The sequence below is a fragment of the Pleurodeles waltl genome, chromosome 3_1 (genome assembly GCF_031143425.1).
Source record: "Pleurodeles waltl isolate 20211129_DDA chromosome 3_1, aPleWal1.hap1.20221129, whole genome shotgun sequence".
Lineage (NCBI taxonomy): Eukaryota > Metazoa > Chordata > Amphibia > Caudata > Salamandridae > Pleurodeles > Pleurodeles waltl.
The window spans coordinates 1,955,370,396-1,955,388,601 of record NC_090440.1 but is presented as its reverse complement, the minus strand read 5'-3'; the positions used below and the strand labels follow the sequence as shown (position 1 = coordinate 1,955,388,601).

Genomic DNA, 18,206 nt, shown 5'->3' with positions numbered 1-18,206 from the left:
TTCTACACCCTTCTGTGCTAAGCACCATTCCCCTGTCCATATTGTCTTCTGGCTGACTCAGCACTTCTATTCCCTGACCAATACAGCTGTTGTTACTTTTCGTCAACCAAGTCCTGCACCCTGGCACTTTCTACCATGAAGACTGGAGAATGCAACTGACTTGGCACCATTTCCTGATCTAGAATGACTCGCATGCTGAACAAGCGCAACCGGAGGACACTATGGGCAATGCTTTGCAGTTACACTTAGGCCACAGTTGGCTGCATGATAAACGTGATGATTGAGACCTACATTACTTTTGAGGAAGAGCCTCAAGCTCCATTTGGCATGCATTGTTGCAGATATGGCCATGACCAGGGTCTTGTAAGTAGAGAGCTTCTCTTACCTACCCGTCCTAGCGAACGGATAAGAAATTGAAACATGCTGACCCTCCTAATATGAGTAAGCTTATGACGCTGTTCACACAGTGATATCTAAGGAGTGTATAGACTCTCACACTGACTACTTTAAAACTGAAGTCTGTATAAAACTTAGTGACACTCCAGCATCTATGCTTGTTTTGTATATAATGGGTGAAGGCTCATACGAAGTGACATTAGTAGATAGATACCAGGCTAAGGCATATAGTAATTTGCATATAGGGAAGTAAAGAACTGAGGAGGGGGTGACACAGCCGGCATCCTCTCCCCCCTCCATTAACATGTTTCCAAGTAATTCAATTTTGCCCAGGATGGAAATTAGTAATCAGAGTTTATTTATATATGATGTGCCCATAAGGTGTTCTTTCAGTTCACACACTTGTGTGACCCACACAAAGTGATATTCAATTAAATTTTTGTGGTGAGGATTTTGAATAAACGGGGTAACATTTAATTCACAGACTCTAAATAAACCATTGATAGTGGATACATAAGTGCGCTCTGTTCACTCCAAACAGGACCATTATTGTATGTGATTAGCAAATGAGAATAACCCTGAAATTTCTCTCGCTCTGCCTCTAGTTTTTCCTATGGAATAGGATCTTCGCCCACCTCTACCACATTGATGGGTTTAGTCCCAAAAGGATTCCATTAGCATTTACACGACATGGTGATTTTATCAGCAAAGAATACCGCTACCATGTATTACATGTATTATATTGAGCAAAAGCCGTGTTGAGTGGGGAAACTCTTCACAGGTATCAGACGAGGAAGACTCCGTATGACTTTGACCAGAGAGGAGAAGTCTGCTTGTTGACAGAACATGTCCTATGAATAGACAACAACCTTGTAAACATGTTCAGTTGCGAGGGACATTTCAGTAGTCAGGGGACAAATATTCTGATATTTAGAATCACTGTTGCATGAATGGGACATCCCAAACAGGTCTATTCGGTACAGCAGCAGACGAAAAGCAAGAGCTTATGAACAAGTTACCTTCAGCGAGGCTCTCTCTAGCCAGCACTATCGCACAACTGAAACAAGATGCTCCTACACTTCTTTTCAACAAGTAGCGAGAAAGCAGACACATCTAAATGAAAATGGCACATTTTGCTTCAGCGTCGGGGAGGCAATAAAATGTTATGGCGTTCTCAATTGCAGCATAGAAAGCAATCCCCAAAAAATCAAAATCTATTCCTATTACGGAATGGGTGAATCTCTTATTCAGAAGGCCAAGTCATTGACTTTGTAGCATATCTCTTTCAAAAAGTCATGATACATAGATACTAATCAAAATAGGAATAATATTCTGAAGGAAACCTGAAAGCCTACAACATGGGCATGGTATTCTAAGCAGAAGAGATGTTTAACATGTCATACTAAGGGCAACAATTCTTTTCATGCAACTGAGAAGAAGATATTAGCATAAGTATTGTGTTTATCAGAGAAGTAGAATAGCATCTTGGTACATCTGAAACATTATCTGCAATAGTAAAACAAGAACAAGAAAATATATCCATAAATTGGATTCATGTTATTAGAGGCTTCCAAAAGACTTAAATCAAGATGTTCCCCATAAACACCCGAACAAGCTTCAAGCAGGAACCTTTACATATAATTAAGTTAATAGGTTTCTTTAATCTATGCCTAGACCAGGGGTGAGGAGTTCAATAAAATAACTACTTGTCCAGGTTGCTTCATAAATCTATTTGTCCTGAAAAAAAATCTACTTGTCCTTTTGGTGCCGTGTAGTGCAGGGACAAATTACGGCAGCAATCTCATTAAGAAAGAGCTCTGATAATAGCTTAACTGATTACGCCAGGACTAAACTAGAGTAGGGCTTGAATGCAAGAAATGTTAAGCTCTACTATAGCAATTTCCTTATTTTGCCACCTTTCCGCAGATCTACATGCTGGGGGTGGAGGAAACAGTAAGCAATAGTTCCAGGGCTGGAATGCCTTTGAGTCTGTGCAAACCCACTAAAATGCTTGTTTTAAGGATTTTCACCAGCTTTTCTCTAATCTTTTCCCATACTGAGAAAGTTTGGAAATGTACTCTTGATATGGGCGGAAGTAGATGTTCCTCCATGGTTGAGAAGAAAGCGGCTGGAGGTAAAGTGAACTTGTAAACGCTCAGTAGATTTTCACATGAGCAAATCTACACATGCATATTTGCTCATGCTTAAATATGGTTCACAATTTTTTTCTAGGAGTACGATTTCCTGATCTACTTCTACAAATTCTTGTGAATTCATGAAAGCCACTAATGCAAAGACATATACCATGGGTGCACTTTTGTGACTTTCTTTAAGAATTGGGCCCCTAATTAGGCCCGGTGTTAATCAAGACATTTTATTTTTATTAAAATTTAGTTTATCAATTTAACCGCCTATAGGCTGGCTTTGCTGTGAGTAATTGCATTTGGCTCTTCCACAAGGAGCATATTGGCAACAAAGTAGATTTGTTCAGTGCCAGGAACTACTGTGGCAATGTGTGCTTCTTGAGACCAAAAATATTATTTTGCTTTTTGCCAATGTTTGTTACAGTGGTGAGGGCCTGGCAGCTCCCATAACAATGAGGTATTACAAAAGCCATTTCAAAGCATGGCGCACATTGGAAAAAAACAAAAGACCACCCACCAAGGTTGGATCGTTCAGCTTTGCCCATGCTTGTTTGTTTTCATGTTTCCCATAATCTTGTTGAAAGTGGTTTCACTGATTTTCCATTGTGAATATTTTTTGGACATTCCAGCATGCATTCACAGTTTACTGAATGATGCTTCAAAGAAGTAGTACCTAAAATTCCACAGTAATTTAGCAAAATGTTTTTTTTCCTATTTGCATTTTTTCTGAACATTTTATTTTGATAGCAAAGAATCATCAATGCTGCTTAAAAACGTCTGCAATATTTGCACCTAATCAGAGAGCATTCTGGAAGCATTATACATAGTCTCATATTGTTACAATTTTCAAACGTGTACACACATTTTTTTACTGGAACCACTGTCAGTAGTGCAGTGTGACCGTATGTTTATTTAGAGTGCTCACCCTAATAATAAAGGGTTTACATTAATGAACCATAAATACGAGTTGGAACAGCATTAACAAATGGACACAAATTTTACACCTCAACTGCAGACAGTTCCCTTCCCTGTAAACTGGTAGCCAAAGGGTTTGTGCTTCAGGGGGTTGGGTTTACTTGTCCCAAGGGCAAAATAAACATGAAAACATGTTGTCCTTGACCCCAAACAATATGCACTGAGCGCAGGGCTGGCTTTAGTGCTGGCAGCACCCCGTGCGACAGTCTTTTTTGCACCCTCCCACCCCATGATCACCTCCTTGGATTCCCTAACACACACCTGGAAAACGTGCCCCTCGTCTCTCCTTAGCTCCCTTTTCACATACATTCATTTGTTTTAAAGCGCTTGTAAAGGCTGGCTTTACTAATCCACGCAGCTATCTACATAAAATATAGTTTTGTTCTTTGTGGCAGGCATATTAACCCTCTACGCTACTTTATGGTGAGTCAAAGCTGCTGCTAGACAAAACTCCCATCTCTCTCCCTATCAGAAAAATTAATCACAAACGGTATCTGCCCATTTTAAATGCTCCCTGAAGGCTGGACGCACAATGAACTTTTTAGCAGGTGCTTTTAAATTGCAGGTTTGTAAGTTATTGCTAAACACAGCACCCCCTGAGGTCAGCGCCCCTCAATCCAGGTCAGCGCCCCGTGCGGCCACACCGCCCTAAAGCTGGCCCTGCCTGGCCGTGGTACTGTGGATGGCAGCTTACATCATTGCCATAGCAACAGTGAGAAGAGTAAATTGTGTTACTAGCTTTCTATATGCACAAAGGAAAGAGAAGTCATAGAGGCATACTCCAGAGTTTTAATAAAAGTGGTCGCTCAGTTTCATATAAATCAGACCACTGAATTGCCAGTTTTAATTAAAAACCCTAAACTGCAGTAAGGGGAATATTACACATTTCAGAGCGAGCAGTCGTGGATTAGATGGACAAAACTACAGCAGTAAGAAAGACTGCACAGCATTTGTGCACGTAGAACTTCCACCTTTAATCCTACAACAATCAATATTTTGTAGACAAACACATTAATATTTTGTCGACAACTACAACTCATAGAACACTCAAGCAGTAGCAACTTGTTTTTATCTAATATTCTCTTAATGTTATATGTAAAGCTGCAAATGGGGACCTCAGGATATGGGTGGGCCAAATACTACTGCGTTGATATACAAACAACTCCCAACAAGCATTTCTGAAGAATGTGTTTGCTACCATGTCACAACCTCCTCTGCCTTGTGGATGACTAGTCCTGCTTTCATATCCATGCACGCGTATACATCTATAACAGATTCATTCTGCAAAAAAGAAAACATCACTTGCTGTTCTCCATATCTTTTAATGGTTCACTAACCCCCATGTGTGGATGTAGGGTTGCAAAGGGTATTTGTTAGTATTTCACCTCATCACACACATTACAATGTAAAACACAATCTGAAGATGAGGAGGGTATTTGGAACATTGTGGAATTTGGGTTGAGGTCACAAAGAGGCTTCAAAAGGCACCAATTGTTGATGCCATCATTTAAAGTTTGACAAAAAACAACATGGAATGTTCAACCCCCACCGCGAAATAGAAGTTTTTTTCCACAAAATATAAATCTATAACTGGTATCAAGCTGCAAAAATACTGTTACGGGTAAGTCATGTTTGCCTCTTTATGCAGATCTAGGACTGAAAAGGCATGTCAGGCTTGTTTAGAATGTGACTGGATATGCTCCTACATACCAGCATTAATGTTCAGCTCACGTCTGAATTCCAAAGCAGACAGACCGCGCATGCTCTATGTATCTTTAAAAGTCATGTAAATATCTTGTTTTTAGTGTCGTTTTATTTCACGTATACCAGTGTCTCCATTACTGTTGTGAAGATGGGCAAAAGCTCTGCTGTACCTCGCTTCGTGGCTAGTTTCTGGATGCAGAGGTCTTACACATATCCACAAAGGCTTTACACAGAAAGGGAGGCAGAGACAGTACCATACAATAGCAATTTAATAATATCACAAGGCTGGTCTTAATCATACTCAGGATGCAAGTTCTTGAGCTGCAACTTAAGTCTTAAAAACAAAATCCATCTATAATGGGTAAGGCAAAGTAGCCCATTCTAAGATACTTTGTGACCCGTCACTATAGCATGCTAATAAAAAGTTTTTTTTACAAGATGCTAAAAGCACTATTTCCACCATTTGTAGTAAATCAACTGTATGAAAAATATTTTGAGCTGAAGTTAGCTAGGAAGCTAAGGCTAACTGTCTCCTGCTTTCTCAAATCAGTTAAGTTGGTGAGTTTCACGTCGATAACATCTCATCTAATTTGCACCATGAACACTACCCCAGTCATCTTTAACCTACAATAAACATGCAATGGTGGAATAGGCCTTCCTAAAATACATTCTTATGTTCAAAACAAAACACAAGAATTATAGAAATAAATTAAATAAAGATGCAATGAAATGTAGTTTAAAAAACTTTTGATACTTTCAACTGAACACAAATCTACACAATCCTAAAAGAGATGGTGTGAATGTGTTCCCTTAATCAGGTTGAGCTGCTCTGGTATCGCAGAAGGTCGAAACTAATAATGCTATAAACCCTCAGGACCCAAGATGCTACTCCTAGAATCATGTACCATCTATGAAAACGGCCTGCTTAAATTGTTCAACTTCTCCGAAATCTATGGCTGCAGAAGCAGATATTAAAGACAGACAGGATGCCATGTTATCAACATTTAGGCTACAGACCAAGCGTTGTGAGCAAGCGTGCGAGGAGACATGGAGAGCAGATGCCTGCAGGAAGGAGAACAAGAGAAACTAAAAAAAAAAAACACAATCTGACCTGCATCCGCGCACCTCCTCAAGCTCCTTCTGTAGCCGGGCACTTCTCTCCTCCTCTTCCTGGAGCCGTCGCCGTATAGTGCGTAACTCCTGCTGGGCCTCACACTTTATATCATTGGCCACTACCACTGCGGTCTGCAGGTCAGCCTGGAAGAACTTCCACTCCTCTGCGTCATCCTGGCATGAAGAGACAAGGCAGAAAAGGGATCATAACAGCTGGATTGCAGGATGGTGGGAGGAGTCTGTGTCAGGGATAGCATAATACACATATAGAAAGGAACTCATTTCAGCCTATCAGGAGGATGACATTAACATACAGAGTCTCTTGCACTTGACGAGAAGCATAGAGTCATAAAAGTTTCAAGTTAAAGGGCACTCTATGTGCTTCTCAAAAAATCCAGTTTGTCGTCATCACCAGTCCCTCCTAACCTCCTTTCTATCTGCTTTACTGTGAGACTGCTGTCAATTTCATATCTGAGAGTGTTTTGGTGCAAAGTGCTGGTGCCAGAAAGTCTCCCTAGAGAGTTAGGGTCCGATTTAGATATTGGTGGTAATGGTCCCGCTGTCAACTTTGACTGGAAACCTGTCCGCTACCATGACAGTCCCCCCACCGTATTTAGATGTTGGCGATCCCATAGACTAAAGCCCACATTCAAACTGCTGTCTACACCAAGAAAAAACACTCTCGTCGACGGCGAGAGAGGGAAAAGGAGATGCTGGCGGGACCCCTGCCATGCTTCCTGCAGTGCAGATTTGGATGTGCCTTACCACCAAGAAAAAAGTGGCGGTTCGACCTCCATGTCTGAGTTGATGGATTGGGAGGGAAGAGGGGAGAAAACTCACCTTTTTCTCCCCATTCCACCCCTTCTTTGACTGGACATGACTGTTCAACACCTGCCGTCACTGCTGCCACCGACCCACGGAGAAAACATGACCTCCACCTCCTACCCATCCCCCTCCCCGTCACCGGACTCAAAAGATAAGGATGCCGCATTGCCAGGGTTCGTTGGGTGGACACTGCATAGGAGGTCGGGACCACTGCAGACATATAGGTCAAAGTAAGTTTTTAAAGTTACTGTGTCATGCATTCGTTGGGGACACAAGTGGGTTAGACACAGATGGGGGCACACTGGTACACAACACATATTGCAGACATACACAACTGTCATTATGGTGCCAGTATTCATTGGCAAATGAATGCTGGCACCACAATGATGGTACAATCACACCTGTCAACTGTGTCCATGTGTTCACATTGCCAGTGGACCTGAACCTGTCATGTTGTGCTGTGAGTTGTGTGTGTGAACCATTATGTGTTTGCATGTATGCAATGAGATTGCCAGGGTGAGGAGAGGGAGCTGGAGTGGGTGCTGTGGTTGTGTCGGTATGTGTGCCACCTTCATATGGCTGTTATGTTGTGTATGCTGTGTTGTGTTGCTGCGTGCAACACAGCATACACAACACAGCATGGACATATGCAGGTGTCACACAGATGTTGTGCGGTTGTCTTTTTTGTGATAAGTGTATTTGTGCTAGTGTGTGAGTGCTTGTGAAGATGAGTGTGTAATTGTGTTGGTTGTTGTGGTTGTGTGTGGGTGCAGTGTCAATGGTGAATGTATGTTGTGTCGTGGATGCCCGTCAATGTTTGTTTGCGGCATGTACGTGTTGTGGTGGAATGGCAATGGATAATTGTGTGTATGTTGTGTTGTGTGTAATGCAGGGGGACACATATGACAAAGGTATAGTGTGTGTGTCACTTACCTCTATTCCACAGACACTGCCGTTGTCTGCTGTCCATTGTGTCCTGCTGTGACTTCCCTCTGCCAGCGGACTGCCGCCAGTCCACCACTTGCAGAGCTGTAGCATCTACATATTGTGTGCGGAACACCGTCAACTTGACGGTCTTCTCAAATCCACCGCTGGCGTGGCTTGGCGGTGCAACCGCCTAGATCTAAATCAGGTCCTAAGTTAGGTAAAACAGAAACCCTAGTTTACACAGGAGAGATGAGAGGTAAGAACCTGAGGTGTGGCACCTGTGAGGTTACCCGACAACAGTAATCTATTACCTAGACAGCGCTGGAGTTCTATCTTCACACAAGAGGAATACTCACATTTGAGCACAAACACTTGGGTCTGTCTGGAAATCTCTAAACATTCTATAGGCCAATCTATTGCATGCATAACGCAAGCATTGTGATTTCATTTGCAACAAGTTATGTCAGCATCATTGGCAAAACATAGGGAATCTTCATTTTTGCAGTTCTGGTCTACTGTGCTCCACATAACCAAAGTTGCAACACCTGGCAGCAGGGCCATGAGAAAACGTCCAGATTTGGGTGTTGACATCGGAACAGCTGTGGATTTGGGTCAGAATAAGATGTATATTATACAAGCTTGCTATAAGACTGCCTCTGCCAGAAGCCAGTGAGGTTTTTTTTTAACACCCTTGGCTCATTTACCTGCAGACCAGCCAACTTCTGAAAGAAGTTGCATGGCATCTCTTCTGAAAGACCTTAGATGTAAAGAGCTCAGAACGCCAATCATCCACCTCACCAGCTGCTCATCTCAAGTCTTAGATGTGACCCTGTTCACCACTGAATCAAGGATGACAGAGTTCCTAAAACTCAATGGTTCCAAAACAGAACTACCTGTCAGCTCCAAATGCAACTACCACATTAATGGTCAAAGACCTGCTCTCATTGTAGATCAACCATGATCGATGAAAGACAGACTGAGAACTTACATATATATTAGCTGAAAGCAACTGGTGTGTTAAATATATAACGGTTGACGTGCACACATTTTCTGATGCTGCAAATGCTCCAAAAAGACCATAAGGTGGAGAAGTGTGGCACAATGGTTAGAGAGGCAGACCCTGATGCAGAGATCTAGCCCGGGACCAGGGTTGAATTCCCGCTTCGGCGGTTCTTGGGCTCAATTTCCCTGGACAGGAGATTTCTCGCCTCGGTGCCTAATCTAATTCATGGGTCTCACTCTGCAACTCTGGGCAATAGCTTGCTTAATCTCCACAACTGCCCCAACAGTGCTGGGATGCCTGGCTTCACCTTGGGGGTTGTCCAGGAGTGGGCCCCTCAAAGGGAAAAGCCAGGAGGGGTTCCACAGCGGTATGCGTTCAGCGCCTCGATACCTCAGGGTCGGAGTGCGCTTTACAAGTACGAATTTACATTACATTACATTACATTACATAAGAGCAGGAGGTGGGTAGTAAACAGCAGGGAGTGTTCTGTTTCAACAGGTGGTCCAGACTCTAAATCAATTTGGGTGAAGCAGGTTGCTGACTTACTGATTAGCTTTCAAACTTCGAGATGAATATTTGTGAGTAATAGGCAAAATATTATGTAGCTTGACAAAGGTTTTTTATATACTTATGGATGGCGAAAGACACTGACCGACAGTTTCCACCCTTTGTAGCATCACATTCTTAAGGATTACTGACAAGTTAAGATACGTAAGAGAAGGAACCAGTTTTAAGCCTTCCAGCTAGTTAAGTCCGGTGCATCTGATTTTAGGTTTACTGAAGATGTGGGAGTTGGCTGTTTTAAGAAGAAGTCAGGGGCAGCTGGTGTTAATGAGCAAAAGGGCATCTCGCTTCCACCTTGGGGCAGACAGAAGAGGATGAAAAGAAAACCGAGCAGCTGGAAGCAAATTGCAACTGCTGCTCAGTCACAAATCAGTTAGAGTATGGGTTCTTTAGTGGGGAAGTGGGGGGGGGGGGGAGTCATTGGGGGAATACCCTGAGGCTGCTTTCTGCACATGTCATGGGTGGTTGAGGTTTTCCTTGTCCTGGAGGCATAAGCCTGGCCGGTGCCGACAAGTTGTTGGCATGGTGGATTTTACCTTTGAGGCACAGGCTTTCATATGGGTGTTATTTACAATGGCTCATGGTGTGATTGTAACACTGCCATTAATCTAAATGGCCAAGGGCGAGGCTGGCTCCTATGGACAATGGAGGAGTGGGTGTGTCCCTGTCCTCTGCCTCCCTCATTGCCACCCAGCAACTGCTTTTGTTCCTTCCCACCTGAGATTGTGATAGGGTGGCTGACGCAGGTGGGGTAGTCCATCGAAGCATACATCGAGAACCTGGGTCAGTGCAGAGAGGTGTTTTACTTTTTTCCAAATTGCAGGTTCAGGAGAGGAGAAGCTGCACCAGTTGACTTTAGAGGCCTCATTCTCTTACCCTTGTAAATGGTGTGTCAGAGTCGCAGACAGTCTAATTCTCGATCTCCCTCTTCTTCTTGTTCCCTCCACATGGGTTTTTCCACCGAGTTTAAAAGACCGAGCCTGAGTCCAGGTGAGGAAACCTGTACTCTGGATCAGCAAGCAAGTCTTCTTCTTTTGTTTGTAAAACGTTTGTTAGTAACTTTGCTGTAGACGTGACTGCTGCCTGGGCTGACTCTCCTGCTTTCTGGCAGGACAGGCCTGCCTCTTACAAGCGCTGCAGCCACAAAGGACAACAACTCAATTTCACGGTATGCAACCTATGTTTGGCCTTTATACTCCCAGTTCGCCTTAAGTAAGCTCTGCCAATAGCTATTTGATGTGTATGTCTAAGCTTTCTACCCCCAGCTGCCCGTTGTGAAGTACCCTTGTGTCCTTCCGCAATTTAAATGACTTAAAATAAACAAGGTTTTTGTCACCTATGCTGTGATATCTTCCTTCATTAGTTAAGAAAAAGCATTATTTTGATGTCAGAAAGAGATAGGCATGTCGGGGCTGCACTGTAAAATATGAAACTGGAAAATCAAAAATCAACCCTGGCTTCCTGCTAGGACATGCTGTGTGATCCTAGGTATATGCAATACTTTATTTCACAGTCTCCTTTTTGTTCATTATCGCATATGAGAGCACCTTCAAATATGCAACTTCAGGATGTGCGCTATACAAAAGGCGCTCTTGTGTTTGATTTAATAACCTAGTATGAAGTTGCTCCATTTATAATCAGAATGAAGGCCAAAATTTAGTGTGCAGATGACATATAGGCGGTCATTCTGACTGCGGCGGGCGGCGGTCGCCGCCCGCCATGCGGTCACCGCCGAATGGCCGCTCCGCGGTCAGGAGACCGCGGATGCCATTCTGGCTTTACCGCTGGGCCGGCGGGCGACCGCCAAAAGGCCGCCCGCCGGCCCAGCGGTAAAGCCCCTGCAATGAGGAAGCCGGCTCCGAATGGAGCCGGCGGAGTTGCAGGGGTGCGACGGGTGCAGTGGCACCCGTCGCGATTTTCACTGTCTGCAAAGCAGACAGTGAAAATCTGTATGGGGCCCTGTTAGGGGGCCCCTGCACTGCCCATGCCACTGGCATGGGCAGTGCAGGGGCCCCCAGGGCCCCACAACACCCGTTCCCACCATCCTGGTTCTGGCGGTGAAAACCGCCAGAAACAGGGTGGCGGGAAGGGGGTCGGAATCCCCATGGTGGCGCTGAAAGCAGCGCCGCCATGGAGGATTCCCTGGGCCAGGGGAAATAGGCGGGAAACCGCCGGTTCCCCTTTTCTGACCGCGGCTTTACCGCCGCGGTCAGAATAGCCCTGGAAGCACCGCCAGCCTGTTGGCGGTGCTTCCGCTGCCCTCCGCCCTGGCGGTCAGAGACCGCCAGGGTTGGAATGAGGGCCATAGTGTTCAAATACAGTGTACGCTTGTCCTAGTTTATTAATATCATTGTCTTCAGGGCAGGGGCAGGAATATTTGTTTCTTAGTTCTTGCTTGAAAATGTTCTCTTTTAATAAATACTCCTCGGTCCAGATATATAATATGATGTACCGAGGTGTAAAACTTCGGTGTGTGAAATATACTTTTTGAATTATGAAAACACCCTATCATATTCTAACATGGAGTTGGGTGTATAATTTACATGCCAAATATTTTCAAGGCTCGGCCTGTGGATGGCCAGAGACAAGCCTTAGCACAGCACTCCCTACTAATTTCTTGGCTTTCCCACCTCTCATTAGACAAGCATTAGCAAAGTCGATAGGCCTTGCCTATGCAACATCTATTGGCTTTAGCCTTGTTTTTTTAAATTATATTGTATGGTATTGTACAGCCTGTCATCGTATTATATGGTATGGTTTAATATGGTACAGCGTGTCATTGGATTATATGGTATGATCTGTCATTGGATTATATGGTATGATCTGTCATTGGATTATATGGTATTCCCTGTCATTGTATTATATGGTATGATATGATATGGTACAGCCTGTCATTGTATTATATGGTACGACCTGCCACTGTATTATATGGTATGATATGGTGTGACCTGTCATTGTATGGTATAGTATGGCCTGTTGATTATGGTATGGTGTGGCCTGTTGCTCTACAGCATGATATGTTATGATAAGGTAAAAACCTGTCATTGTATGTTATATGTATTGTATATAGGTGATGGTGTTAGCATGCAGGTAGAAGAAGAAGAGGAAGGAAGTGGACAGTTCAGGCTTCCGCTCTACGTTTGTACATTAGATTCCCACATTTGTACCCCACCACTTTTAAAATCCAGAAGCCGCCAATAGAAGAAGTAAAGCCATTGGTAGGAAGGAGAGGAAAGGATAGATCTGAAGTGGAAGGATCTGAGCAGCGAACAAGGAGCCAGGTGGAATGTCAGTGAACCTTTTATTGTCCTATAGGGCAACCCGTAAAAGCCTTGCCTATGATCCATTGCTAGAGGGCTGCAAGAGTAGGACATGTGGGGCTCATATCAATGCAGGGCACTCCCTGGACAAGGGGACTGAATCACTCAGCAGCAGCCATTACAAGGAGAAAGATGGTAAAGGGAGTTCCTCCTTCTCACCTTCACTTACCTTCATCTGCTTGTTCAGAGATTTCATCTGCCTCTCCAAGTCGAGCTTCTGCTCCTCCAGCTTGAGCACTCTACCTGGGAAAAAACAAATGACAGGTTGCAGTGAAACAACTTGTGCCATAAAGCCAGTGTCAAATTCAAAGGGCCTGCTGGGGTCTATTCACCCTTGTTGACTCATTCCATGCCACTTCCCAAATAAGTAGATAGTTATAGGTTAAAAAATTCTCCTTTTACCGTGCACTCACACAATGTCCATCCTAGTGAATGCAGATGGAGGTACACAATAAAATGTCCTGCAAGTGGAGGCATGTGTCCTTACTAGAACAACCTAAAGCAGCAACATTACTTTGGAACATAAGGTTACTTTGGAAATAGTTCTCCGACAGTGGTCCTTAACCTGTGGTCCAGGTACCACCTCGGATCTGGAAAGCTTACTCAAAAACTCCACGGTTGCTTAGAAAATGTAATAACTAACAGATGAATTACGTTTATGTAAATAAAGAAGCAAAAGATATAACTGAACATTTTAAAATATTTTGTTAATGTGAAGGAATTTTAAACTGTAGGCTAAAAATTCAGATAGTAGACTCAAATTGATTCAAGGGAGCAGTGCAAGTGCATCAAACAGATGGATGATGAGTGGCCTCAATTCAATTTAGAAAAGCTCCTACCTTCCCATTAAAATTAAAATTTAGATAGCTGTTTGTGAATGAAATAAAATATTTCATCATTTGTATATTTGTTCGATGAATGCGTGCGTCTGTATTTAATGTTTTGCAGTTCTAATTATCGAAAATGCTTAGGCCAGGTTCCACAGCTTCCAGTAATTACTCAGTGGGGATCCCTGGATTCCCATAATGATTCCGCTGGGGTCCCCGGGTTCCACTAATGGTAAAGTTGGGGTCAAAAGCAGGCAAAAAGGTTAAGAATCACTTTTCAAGGACTGTCTACTCTGAGTGCATCGGAAACCTGCAAAAAAAAGTCAATGCTTTAAAAGAACGTTCCTCCTGACTACAATTCTGAGAAATATTTGTGGGTCGCATGGAGCGGTTTGAAGCATCTATCTATCCACGCCAAGGAACGTGGGATAATAGTGTTTTTTCTGCATAGTACACTACAGGCTTATCACCCACCAGCTAAGAGAGGAGCAAGCAGCTTCTGCTAAGTTTAGAAACTTACATAATAGACATTTCCATGCTGCCCACTGTGATACAGACATTTATTTAGACAGGTGACGGTGAGGTCACCCAAGCAGGTTCTAGCAATCCTCTGCGCTTCAGTCCTGCTAATAGAGCAGGCGACAGAGCCCTAAGTCAGCGGGGGATCGGTCGCTGAGGCTTGACTGCAGCTGGTGGATCAGGCATTTTCCACATTAGGGTAGAGCACAGTCCATCACCGTCGCACCCACTACATGCAACTGAAGCTATTTTAGAAATATTCGTAATTAAAGCAAAATGAAAATGGGCATGATATCTTTCCAAACTAATATTCCTTGTCCTATGTCCGAGTGCGGGTCACAACTAGTGGCCGACACCAGGGAGGGGGTTAAAAATTCCTCAGGTGTGTTGAACCCAAGGATTTTTTTGTTTGTTTTTAAAACCCCTGGGAGACACGGAAGCTCTTCTGTGTCTCCCTCCCACCCCCCACCCGCCCCTCTGTGACATCAGCGCTGACGTCACATTGTTGTTTTCTCCATCGGAGCAGGAAGCGGCCACAAGGCTGCTTCCTGCTCCGATGTGGAAAACGGCCCCAAACGACATTCCCGATGTTCGGGAAGGCCTCGTATGAAAGGGGAGACTCTCCCTTTTCACACGAGGCCTTCCTGAACATGTTTCCTGGCCCTCGATCACAGAGGTCCAGGAAGCACCACTAAACACCAGGGATTTCTCTTGGGGGGAGGGGGAGGGTCAGGGTCAGCCCCCTCGGAAAACGGGCCACCCCCCCACCGGGCATATATATTTTTTTATATGGAGGTAGGTGTCCCAGGGAGGAGCGTGATCGCGCTCCCCCCGGGGCTAAATAAAAAAAAAAAGAGAAAATAAATAAATTGACATGGGGTCGCCCGTGGACAGGGCGACCCCCTATGGGGGCAATACTTTTTTTTTTTTGAGTAGTTGTAGGGTTTCCCTGGGGGCCATTTTGGCCCCCAAAGAAACCATACAACTACTAAAAAAATATAGATCTATATATATATATTTTACAATTGACAATTTTACTTTGGATTCGCCTACAAAGGTTTTGCACTTTGGTTCATTATTTCGTTTGGCTCCAGCAACCCACTTGGGGCAAAATGAAAAAATTGCAGGACCACCACAACCAGCATGCACTGCTCACTTGAGAGGCCCACTGGGGCGGACTAGTATTTAAAGAGACTAATCAGGTGCCTGTAATTAGACAAGCTGAAGCCATGCCGGTCTTTTCAGTAAGAAAGAAATGCCTGGAACACTTCCAGCACTGGCTGCACCTACGAGGGTGATACACTTTTATATTTTTCTCTGCTGAAGAAAGGATTGACCTAGAAACACGTGTCCAGAGATGAGTTTATAACTTAAGGCCTGGAATAATGAAACTGCTTAAAGAATTCACTGTGAGTTGCTGGCTTTGCTTTTTCTTCCCGTTTATATAACCTGTTGGGAGTGCGCTTTCACATGAGGACAACTTCGTTTTTTATATATATCTATGTAGATAGATATATCTATCTACATGGATATATCTATAGATATATATATATATATCCATGTAGATAGATCTATATCTAGGAAAACCAGACCCACATATAAAAGTGATATATATATATATGCCACCAGTTGTCTTGCAGTTGCAGCTTGCGTCTTCAAAGCAATGCACATACTTCAACTGACGCATTTGAACTGCAGCTTTTAGGCAGCAATAAAAAAGTCAAGTAAGTCTTGTGATTATGTTTCTGCTACAAAAGGATCAGACTTTTGTCTAGCGGCAGTTTTAGTGTCATAAAGAAGCGCAGAAGGTTTATATGCCTACTGCAAAGAGAAAATCTGTATTTTATGTAAACAGCTGAGTACATTAGTAAAGTCAGCCATTACCTGCGCTATAATACAAATGAAATGTATGTGCGGGGTGGGGGGCGGCTATGGAGAGATGAAGGGCACTTTTGCTGGTTGGTAATGAGGGAATCCGAGGAGGAGGACATGGGAGTGGGAGCAGCAATAATGATTGTTGCACTGGGCGCAGGAGGTGCTAAAGACTGTGACGAATGGTATGTGAGAAGGTGTTTTTTGAGTGTCTTGAAAGAATGTGCTGATTGAGGGAAGAAGCGCAGGGTAAGGTGGCCTCTACTGTTGCACGTATCACACACACACCAGCCATTTAGTGACTGTCTACGTAGGCTAGTGTTTTAAAGCAACAGTTTAGCCAATAGCAGAGATGGCATCTTGATGGATGACTGCTGCTGACGCCATCACTCGGGTTATAGAGGACAGCTCTGCCATAGGATCAGAGACTGAGACAGCATCTGAGGGATAGGACAATGGGGCAGACTTTGGGAGTAATTTTTAAGTCGGACGAGTCCCATTGGATAACTCCTCTGCCAGTAAATTATGAGGGAGGTGATGAGGACAGTCCTGCTGGCCCTTTGCAAGCACAGTCTGTGCAAGGGGGCAATAGAGGGTTAGCCCAACCGAGAGAGCAGGTGAATGCAGCGGCAAGCACAGAGAGAGAGTGCTCTCTTGGGAGCTCCACAATTTAGTTCACCCCAAATTCCACCACCCAAATTGTATTGTGGAGACATCAAAATGATCTATCACAAAACAAACTGGTTTTGTAAGGCAGACACCTATGATTTTGGTCCTGGGTTTGGCGGCCATATAGGGAAACACACTAAACCCAAACATTTCTGGAAACTAGACATCCGGGGGAGTCCACAGAGGTGTGACTTGTGTGGATTCCCCAAAGTTTTCTTACCCAGAATACCCTGCAAAGCTGAAATGTTGAATAAAAACTCTATTTTTCTTGCATTTCTGTCACACTAACTACAGGAATATGCTGCGATCCACAAAATTCCTACCACACAGTGATTCCTCACCTGTCCTGATAAAAACACTACCCCCCACTTGAGTTCCTATACCTAGTGCCTGCGTCAGGAATGGATCACCCTAAGGTCAACAGTTGCCTCATGTAAGGACCAACATTGACCGTTGTGTGATCTATTCCTGTTGCAGGCGCTAGGCCTACCCACACAAGTGAGGTACCATTTTCATTGGGAGACGGGGGAAACGCTGGATGGAAGGAACTTTGTGGCTCCTCTCAGATTCCAGAACTTTCTGTCACCGAAATGTGAGGAAAAAGTGTTTTTTTTGTCAAATTGAGGTTTGCAAAGGATTCTGGGTAACAGAACCTTGTGCGAGCCCCACAAGTCAGCCCATCCTGGATTCCCCTAGGTGTCTAGTTTTAAAAAATGTGCAGGTTTGGTAGGTTTCCCTAGGTGCCGGAGGAGCTAGAGGGCAAAATCTACAGCTAGGCACTTTGAAAAAAACACGTCAGATTTCAATGTAAAAATGTGATGTGTCCATGTTGCCTTTCCTGTCGCGAGCATTAGGCCTACCCACGCAAGTGAGGTACCATTTTTATCGGGAGACTTGGGGGAACACAGAATTGCACAACAAGTGTTATTACCCCTTGTCTTTCTCTACATTTTTTCCTTCCAAATGTATGACAGTATGTAAAAAAGACCTCTATTTGAGAAATGGCCTGTAATTCACATGCTGGTATAGGCACCCGGGAATTCAGAGATGTGCAAATAACCACTGCTTCTCAACACCTTATCTTATGCCCATTTTGGAAATACAAAGGTTTTCTTGATACCTCTTTTTCACTCTTTATATTTCAGCAAATGAATTGCTGTATACCCGGAACAGAATGAAAACCCATTGCAAGGTGCAGCTCATTTATTGGTTCTGGGTACCTGAGGATCTTGATGAACCTACAAGCCCTATATATCCATGCAACCAGAAGAGTCCAGCACACGGAACAGTATATTGCTTTAAAAAATCTGACATTGCAAGAAAAAGTTACAGAGTAAAACGTGGAGAA

The 18,206-nt window shown here is 43.8% G+C and overlaps 1 protein-coding gene across 4 annotated transcripts in view; it reads right to left on the bottom strand.

The window, feature by feature from the left end:
* Positions 1-18,206, bottom strand: part of SPECC1 (sperm antigen with calponin homology and coiled-coil domains 1) — a 956,149-nt gene that overhangs the window by 634,360 nt on the left and 303,583 nt on the right. For all 4 annotated transcript variants that reach the window (XM_069226284.1, XM_069226282.1, XM_069226283.1 and 1 more), the window contains 2 exons: positions 13,141-13,214; positions 6,331-6,506 (listed from right to left, as the gene is read on the bottom strand). In XM_069226284.1, the coding sequence (XP_069082385.1) occupies positions 6,331-6,506; positions 13,141-13,214 (250 nt within the window). The remainder of the gene's footprint in view (positions 1-6,330; positions 6,507-13,140; positions 13,215-18,206) is intronic.